Source organism: Triticum urartu, chromosome 1 (assembly GCF_003073215.2).
Source record: "Triticum urartu cultivar G1812 chromosome 1, Tu2.1, whole genome shotgun sequence".
Taxonomy (NCBI): Eukaryota; Viridiplantae; Streptophyta; class Magnoliopsida; order Poales; family Poaceae; genus Triticum; species Triticum urartu.
In genome coordinates, this window is record NC_053022.1 from 531,956,470 (window position 1) to 531,965,811 (window position 9,342).

The 9,342-nt window shown below is 53.8% G+C and overlaps 1 protein-coding gene across 1 annotated transcript; it reads right to left on the reverse strand.

Moving 5' to 3' along the window:
• Positions 1-13: 13 nt before the first annotated feature.
• LOC125526541 (protein phosphatase 2C 50-like) lies at positions 14-2,939 on the reverse strand. Its single transcript, XM_048691222.1, has 4 exons — positions 2,301-2,939; positions 1,842-2,180; positions 1,656-1,761; positions 14-506 (listed from the first exon to the last, which is right to left on the reverse strand). The coding sequence occupies exons 1-4, from the start codon at positions 2,655-2,657 to the stop codon at positions 166-168; spliced, it is 1,143 nt and encodes a 380-aa protein (XP_048547179.1). The 5' UTR covers positions 2,658-2,939; the 3' UTR covers positions 14-165.
• Between the last annotated feature and the right edge of the window lie 6,403 nt (positions 2,940-9,342).

Consider the following 9,342-nt stretch of genomic DNA (forward strand, 5'->3'; position numbering starts at 1 on the left):
TGTTTTGACCATATGAACGGAAAACAGAGATATGATTAATTAATCATTATAACCCACTAGGTCGAAAATCCATCTATCATATACATGTACAATTCTTGAAACCCAACGAAAAAGGTGGGTCAAGTCTCATTAGAAGACCAACTGCTAGTATGGATTCAAGTCATGTTAGGAATTATTCTTGGGTTTCCTTCGGGGTTTCAAGTCGACCACTATTACGGTTATATTGTCCTGGCTTCCTTTCTTCAGCGCAAGCCTCGTCAGATAGTCCGCCGCTGCCTGCGCGGCAGGGTCGGTGGATCCATCACCTCCATCTGACGACGATGTTGTGACACTGTTGTTCTTGTGCCACTGCTGGATTTGCCGGCGCGCGACCTTGCACGCCTCTTCGTTCGACACGACATCCCAAAGCCCATCGCTGGCCAGAATGAGGCAGTCGTCATCTTTAGCCCGGGGAACAACCGTAACTTCTGGTTTGGGGATGATGTATGGCTTCAAGTATCGGTCACCTGCACCATCAGCAATTTCCAGTTCCAAGTTAGCAGAGATTGCAACAAGTATGGACAAATGTTATCCAACGCACAGGTAAATCAGCTTAGCTATCATAGGTTCAACTAAGTCCCTATGATGTTGTCCGAGTATTTTCATACATCAGATTTGAGTGGCACAAGAGATGTGAACAGATACAAGTAGGACCAGGTATTAGCCATGGTCCAAGCTGCAAGTGCCACTTGCATGACACAAGGTACCTTCCTTGCTTCCATAAAAGATGGTTTTTCTACTTTGGCAGGTGACTTCTTTCCTTAATCACATCTGCATACTAGTAGGTGTCTTCTTTTCTTAATCACATCTTCATACTTGATTCTATCAGAGCTACATTTGACCTCATTTTGCAAGTTCATCAGCACGATTAGTAGCAAAATTGAGGCAGACAGCACTTAACATGACAACAGCCAAGAGAATAGAGGGGCTGTCTGGATGGCGCCCAGGCCAGCCACACCAAATTGCGGGCGAGCCAAAAAGTTGGCGATGAAATTCGCCGCCACAGATCTGCCCTGGTGTTGGCACAGAAAACAAACTAGCGACCAAAATTTTGGCATAGGCTAGAAAATTTGGCTGCCAACCAAACAGACACCCACGCTGGTTGTCAACACCCATATTTTGGCAAGGCGAGCATCGGCCGTCATCCAAACAGCCCAGAGACTTCAGGTTTCCATAAATAGGAATCTTAAAATCAAGGGAAAAAAGTGCTACACTTTAAGTGTGCATTTTGCCACTGCCTAGTGCGTATCTCACGGTTCTCACCTAAGCACACGCAAGCATGATTACGTGCTAGGCGTTCTGTTGTCGCCTAGCGGCTAGCGCCTAGGCACGCTTAAACGCTAACCGTTCTGCTGTCACCTAGCGCCTACTGCTTAAAATGGTACCGAGTAACCACTAACGAGAAATAACTCCTCAAGCACAGCTACTTTCCTGGATTTCAAACAAAGCAGCAGCGCGCGAAGACATTTACCACTATCACACCGGACCAAAGTAATTTTGCATCATACTTTGAAGTTGCTGTGACTACAGTTTCAAACTCAACGGGTGATCCTTACTATGACGCGTGTCGTATGAAAAATAGCAACACATTGTACAAGATAAATATAGGTGCATACCAATGGATCGTGACATAGCAAGTATGCCGGACACTCGGTGTCCGTTCCATTGGATGACCTTGCCTCCCGCAGCCTCAATCCTCGCGCGCTCATCCTTCCTGTCAGGCTGAAACAACAAGGCATAATTAATCAGATTAACCCCAAACCATGGATGCTGTACCAATACCATGATGCTCGCATATCTACCTTCTGGTCAATTGAGAGAGCAACAGGCTCCTTCCCGCGTGAGAGCACGATGCGAGAATCGCCGCAGTTGGCGACCGCCACATGAGAGGAGCACACCACGACTGCAACCGCCGTGGAGCCCACGTTCTCCGCAGCGATCGGGTCTGACCGGGGCTCGCCGTCGACGAGCCTGCTCGCAAGCCCTGACACCTCGTCATCCACCGTCTGGAAGCACCTGGTGAAGAGGTCGTCCCAGTGCTCCTTCATGTCCACATCGCTCATCTCGCCCAGATCGCTGGGGGGCCTCCTCAGCTCCTTGCTCAGCACGACGTGGAGCCTCTCCCGGCAGTAGTTGGACACCTGCGCGACCGCACGGAAATCCACAGATCGTCAGATCACGGGGCTCGCTCGCTCGGCTGGGGGGCCGCCGTTGGCGATGAATCCGAGGGGGAGGGGGTTTCCGGTCCCGGGAGTGCATACCTCGGCGCCGCCGTGGCCGTCGAAGACGGCGAAGAGGTGGGACGGGAGGCGGAGCGCGTCGGCGTCGAGCCCGAGCCCGTCGAGGTCGCGGCGGCGGGCGAGCAGGCGCACGGGCACGTCGGCGAAGCGGGGCACGGCGGCGCAGGCGTCCTCCATCTCCCCGCCGCGCCCCGGCGTGGCGACGCAGCCCCACACCGGCTCGCAGTCCATGAGGTAGACGCTCCTCTTGCCCCCCGCCACGAGCGCCGCCCGGCCGTCCCCGAGATCCAGGCGCTCGACCCCGCCGCCCGCCGCCGCGCGCTCCGGATCGCGCGGCGCCGGCTCGTCCTCCCCGCAGATCGCCGCCGCCGCCGCCATATCGAACCTGGTGAACTGAAACGAAAGACGACAGCAGCAGCCGACTGGCCCAAGGAGGCAAGAAAGAGCCGCACCGCACCGCAGCCGGAGACGCACGCCGGAGGAGGAGGTGAGAGGGAGGTGGCTATGGGGGCTGCTGGGTGGGGGGAGAATGGTGGGTGGAGGAGGGCGGACGGATGATGGTGTGGAGCGCGCGCGCGTGTCCGGGGAGGGGAAAGGGGAGGGAGGTGGGGGGAGGGGATTGGAGCGGGCGGGCGCGCCGTACCGGGCAGGTCTTCTTCTCGCTTCCGGACCGGTGTGTCTGCTGCGGGAGGGGTCCGCGTGGCCGTGGCCGCTCCCGATATTATGTCTTGTCGCCCCGGCCCACGGTTTCTGCCACCCTCACGCCACCCCCCGTACACTTGTTCAGGCCCGTGCTGATTTGTCACTTGCTTTTTCTTTCAACAACATACATTTGTCACTCGCTTCGTTTTCAACAACGTACGTTTGTCACTTGCCTTTTTTGCTCGAGGGGAAACGGATGGTGTTGTTGAGAAGAAATGTGGCAGGGGCTGGCACATGTGCTAGGTTGGGGATGCGTTGATACGCGTATGCTCTGCTTTGTGAAATTTCACCCTTGTCGATACCCCCTCCGTTCGGGTTTGTAAGGCAGCGGAGACAAAATGGCCTCTGTTTTTGTACCCTTTGCACGCGCATTGTGCTGGGCGATCTGTCGGTACGGTAGTGTGGCTTGAAGCGGCGGCTTGCTGCTGGCGGTGCATGGGCCATGCAGGCGCAACGTGCGAAAAACACACATGCGGGCTCCTTAAGGAATTAGCGTCTTAGCACACGTGCGGGTGAGCGGCGTAGTGTGCGACCAAGACGACATTTATTCTCTCCCATGCCGATTGTCCGTTTCGAAGCTCAAATTCTCGATGACGGTTCTCTTGTTCTGTATTGGTTACTATGTGTTTCTGCCCTCTGACCCAACAAACCCTTTCTGTGGAAGTAATTGTCGTACAAAAACACCAAAATAGTTATGTATATTACAATTAACATATGCCATTCCAAGGCACACTGGATTAAAACTGTCCTATGCATAGCATCATGGAAAAAACACTTATTATGCTTTTGATAAGTACACAGAATAAATTATCGTTTTTCTGAGGGAAATAGAATAAATGATTTGAATCATGGTTTTTGAAATGAAATGAAAAAAAAAAACAGGGATGCCCAAAATCCGAACGTATCCTCCGATGTTGATGCTATCCGGGCGGCCACTTGGGGATGGGCGACACGAGCAGACAAAACAAATTGAATGGAACGAATTCAAAAACAGTACCCTGCGGGGGACCGCGGCACCACGTGTCCGCTGGCATCGATTTTCTTTTCCCTCCCTCGCAGTTTCCCCTCTTTCCGGCGGCCCCACCCATCCGTCCGCCCCGACACGTCGCCGTCCGGGTCCGTCGCCAGCCTTTCTCGGCAAGCGGGGCCCGCGCGCCCCAGCTGGGCCAATGGGGAGGCGCCACTTGACGGCCTCGCCCCGGACGGGCAGGCGAAACTGCCTGGCCGCGTACGGATGCCCGGCCCGATCCAGGGGGCCGCGCCACGTGTCGCCCGCCCGCGAGAAACTGCCAGGATAGCGTTTGCGTGTCCCAGGTTGCACGCTGCCGCTGCTGTCTTTTTCTCTATCTGTATATTAAATAAATTAAAAAGCTGGAGAGGTTGATCGGAACTGCTTAGCGCAGAGCGGGACACGTAGCGGGTACAGTGCGTGGATGGTGTGAGGTGTGACGACAAGGACGGGCGTATTACGCGTGCTAGTACGAAGGAACGGACCGCGACGGCATGGCCAAAAGGTGGTTTGGATTGGAGTGTGCATCCATCCGTCACGGATGGGGTTGGGCTTCTCGTCGTTAAAGATGTAAAGATGGGCTCCTTTGTGAGTACTACGTACGTACGTGGGTGGACGGGCGGGCGTTGGTCCGGTCGGGTCGAGCGAGCGAGGAGGGTTCGAGATGCCATGCGCTACGGATTTGGTCGATGGATCAGGCCCGGCGTAGGTGCCCGACCGGATCGGCGGGCGGGCACATGCGCATGCGCGGCGTGGGGGCGTGTACCGGCAGCGACGTGATGGCGCGTGGCGACGGACGGATCCTTGGGTTCGATCCGTCGAACCGAGCTGGGCTGGGCTGGCTATGCTAGCACGACAGCGCGCGGCGCCGCGCGACCGACCAGGCCACCAGGCAGGACCATGCGCGCGCGCGCGCGTGGCTAGAGCCTAGAGCGGGGACGAGAGCTAGCAGATGCGTAGTGGGATTTGCTTGCTTGCGTGCGTGTGCTTGCGAAGATGAGCTTGCGGTGAACAGTATTCCCTCCGGTCCTTTTTATTCTGCATATTAAAATTTTCTGAAGTTAAATTTCACAAAGTTTAAGTCATGACAAATCTATTGATATTGATTTCAGATTCTAAATGTTGATACTTTTTTCTATAAAGTTAGTCAAACTTTACGAAGCTTGACTTTAGTCAAATCTTATATGCAAACTAAAAAGAACTGGAGCAGACAAAGAAAAAAGACCTAACCAACCACAAACAACAAACACGCAACAGACATCATATACCGTCCTAGAGAACATATGAGTTCTTCAGCAACATTGTCACCTTTAGGAAAGAAATGACACGCAAGCATCATTGTCGCAGGTTCTAACACTGAAGGTCGGATCTTGCCATTTCGGACTTACACCAAGGACGTGTGAACAATCTCCAAGGCAAACCTTCATCAAGAAACACAAAACATACACACCGCCATTGCAAGATGCGACTAACAAAGGTCATATCTAGAGTTTTCACCACCGAAGCTTGAAACCTGGTATTCGAAAAGCATTATCTAGCCAAAGTCACCCTATTTTTTGCGAAAAAAATTTAATCTATTTATCTTCAATCATGGCGGTACAGCAAACAACAGAAAAAATAAAAATTACATCCAGATCCGTAGACCACCTAGCGAGGACTACAAGCACTGAAGCGAGCCGAAGGTGCGCCGCCGTCATCGCCCCTCCCTCGCCGGAGTCGGGCACAACTTGTAGTAGACAGTCAGGAAGTCGTCGTGCTAAGACCCCATAGGACCAGCGCACTAGAACAACAACCACCGCCAATGAAGAACAACATAGATCGAAAGGATCCAACCCGAAGACACACAAATATAGAAGAACAACAACCAGATCCGAACAAATACACCAAGGATAGATCCACCGGAGATACACCTCCACACGCCCACCAATGATGCTACATGCACCACCGGAATGGGGCTAGGCGGGGAGACCTTTATTCCATCTTCAAAGAGACACCGCCATCTCACCTTTATGAGCAGGACACAAACCCTACCAAATCTCAAATAAATGACTAACAATGAAGCCCTCCCGCTGGCATTTGCTAGGATCCACCGTGCCCCCATGGCCCTAGGGTCACCGAAGATGAGACGGACCTGCGGCGAAGCCGCGAGAGGCACGAACCCCTAGCTTTTTTGAGGAGGAGGGGCGGCTGCTTATGCAAATTATCTTCTACTAGTTAGGAATGTTAGCCAAAGTCACCTTGTGCCGGTAACACCACTTGCCTAAAAAAATGATGTTGCCGGGAGGGGCACAACCGCACCAACGTCATGAGAATTGAAAAACCAACCGTTCCCTGGCATGTATGTCGGTCTACAGTCGGTCACGCACATCTTCTTGATGGACATTAGCACGCAACTGAAGGCATGCTTGCGAACATGAACTGCCGCACAACCTGGGGAGTCGAACACCGTCTGTGGCTTCCTTCCGCATGCTTCACAACCACTACAACGAAGATGGGATATCCCACCGTAATGTGCGATGATATGCCACACGCAGCAACCAAACTGATGATGACCTCTTTTTTGCGTGGAAAACTGATGAGGAATTGAGAGTCGATGACGATGGGGTAGTAAAATGACTTTTGTATTTTGGTCAATGAGATTAGAGCATCTACATCCGGACCCTATACTAACCAACTGGATGACCGACCAGTGACCGATCCCTTTTGACGATTAAATCGACCTCCTCAAACGGCACCTATACACCCAGACCGACTGAAACTCCTCATATCTAGCCCATATATGACATGGACATGGAGTGGCCCGGACGCATCAATGAGGCCCAACATGGCCCGCATGGACCCCACTTCGTCCCCACTAAAATTCCCATCTAACCCAAACCCTAGATTTACTCTCTCACTCTCCGCTCGGTTATCCATCGCTTCCCCTCCCCCCTCCGTCCCAATGTCGAGCACCGGCTGCGGCATCAACGACAACACCGGATCTGGCAGTGAGGACGATCCCATCGACCAGGACGTCCTCGTTCGCAAGGCGGAGGCGGGTGACGATGAGCAGCTGGCCCTCTACATAGCACTGCAGTGGTCACGGGGCAACACAGGTGGTGGCTCGGGCTCTGCTCCGTCCCCTGTCACCCGGTGTCGCATCGCGCACACCGGCACCGTCCCGTCCCGCACCTCGCGCACAGCCTGCTCCACCCCACTAGCTCGATGCTCTCCTACCCCTCTGGCGGCTGCTCCTCACGGGCTCTGCGGACCTGGACGCATGAATCGGAGGTGCCTGCCACGAGAGGCACCGGGCTAGGAAGAGGGCAGCGGGGAATGTAGAGGAGCAGCTCCTCGCGGTTGTCCTCTGCCGCTCGCCAACGGTGGCAGAGACGGATGCCGTCTTCGTTGCAAGAACGACAAGGCACTTGTTCTTGACATCGAGCGTTAAGCGAAGGAGATGAAAGAGAGTGGTTGGAACCCATGTCCACCAGAGACCACAACCCAAGCATGAAAACCCTGTGTGTTTCTATAAAGCGATGAATATTCTTCCTGTGGACAACAATGTTTCCCGTGATGGTGACACATATGTGATAATTTCATTAATTCTAAAGCACCATAAAAATCTGCTCTTTTTGTAAGCAATGTGTGCATTTATGGGTCCGTCATTTTTGGAAAAGAAAAGGGAAAAAGGTGTTTAGTCGAGACTTGAGAGCGTTCTCGGCGCCTAGACAGGTTCTTGAGCTGGTTCAGTGTTAGACGTAATTTTCTTGCATCGTTCCTTTTACATTAATAGTATGAAGTACCAATTATAGAGACTAGAGAGTGTGAGAGTGAGACCGTTGGAAGAGTCGCTAGCCCGGACGGCACGCGCTGCCAGCCGGCCCTTGTGCGGTGCAGCGACGGAGGCACCCAGAGAGCAGCTAGCTCCGGCAGATAATTTGCAGGAGTATTCTGCTTGGTTGTGACTGATGGTGCCGGTCGGAGCAGATGGATCACTTCACTTGTGACTCGTGGATGTTACATAGCTGTCGCCTCCGGTTTCACTTTCAAAGGCTTGCAATCCAATCCACACACGTACGTGGTTCCTTGCGTACCTGGCACTGGCAGCAAAAATCTACAAACCACCCAATCATCAGCTAGCAGCTCCGATCCATTATTGGTGCCAAAAATATCCGTTGGTAAGAGAAATAAACCGGTGAATCTCTCAGTTGTTGCGTGCAGAAATCTCTTCGGACGGCCGATAAATATGGCGCGCGCGGCAGCCAAGCCGATGATGATCGACGGATGGAGTAGAAAAAATGACAACCTCGCCAGCCCCGTTGGAAAGAGAGGAGTATTATTTGTGAATGCTGAGCTGTCTGACCGTCCCGGCCGGAACAGATGGATCACACACGTACTCGTACGTGTGCGTGCTTCCTTACGTGGGCAGCAAGAAGCTAGAGATCACTCAACTCAATCATCGGCTTGCAGCTCCGATTCATTGGTAAGAGAAATCGACAAGCATAATATATCGATCTGCGATGATATGGCGCGCGCGGCAACCGAAGCCGATGAGGATCCATCCGTCGGTAGAGTAGTAAAATGACAGCATATAGCTAGCTCGATTGGAAAGAGAGAGAAGGAGATGATATGTCTTGCACCCCGGCCGGGACCGGGAGGCCGGGCCATGGGTCGTTTTCGTTTCACCGGTCGATGCCTACGTGTTATCCTCCTCGCGGCGGCCTCCCGTTGGTCCAGCTCGCCGGGCCAACTTTCGCGCGTGGGAACACGGCGAGGCAGACGGGCATCTTCGTCTTCCTCCCGCGGGGATCATGCGTAGCTTTCGTATACGTCGCTAGGTAGCATCCCAGTCTGGAATACGTACGTGTGAAGATGCTTGTGCGTACATGCTAGCGTGGCGCCTAGTACGTACGACGGTACGAGTACCAACCAGCTGAATGTACGTACTCTACTAGCATAGCATGTTGGATGTAGTACTAGCATTGTAGCGGCCGGACCGGAGCACGTACCGGCGTGCGTTTGGGGGCGGTCCGTTCATGCCGTCGGGTCGACGAGGCCGCAGGCCGCGCGCGCGTAAAAAAGAGCAAAGCCGGCCGTGCGATCCCGGACTGGAGTGCCCACGGAGCTGCCGTTTCAGGGGATCCTCGTCGGCGTTGATCCAGAGATGCACCCGTCAGGCCGTCACCATACGAATCTGCTCTGCCGGCCAGCCAGACTGCGTACGTGCCCGCCTGCGCCTGGCTCCGGCTGCACTCCTCCGGGGGCAAGTCCCGCCCTGCAGCGGGGCTACCACACCTCGGCGGCGAACGCGAACCGGAGGGCCGACGCCTTGTTTTTTTTTTTCTTTTTTTAGGGGACTTGTTTTTTTTT

Bases quoted from the DNA above. Each gene is read 5' to 3' on its own strand.
- LOC125526541 (XM_048691222.1), bottom strand. From the start codon at position 2,657: ATGGCGGCGGCGGCGGCGATCTGCGGGGAGGACGAGCCGGCGCCGCGC. The intron at 2,181-2,300 runs GTATGCACTCCC...GCGGTCGCGCAG, and splicing joins ACGGCCACGGCGGCGCCGAG to GTGTCCAACTACTGCCGGGA. The intron at 1,762-1,841 runs GTAGATATGCGA...TTGTTGTTTCAG, and splicing joins CTCTCTCAATTGACCAGAAG to CCTGACAGGAAGGATGAGCG.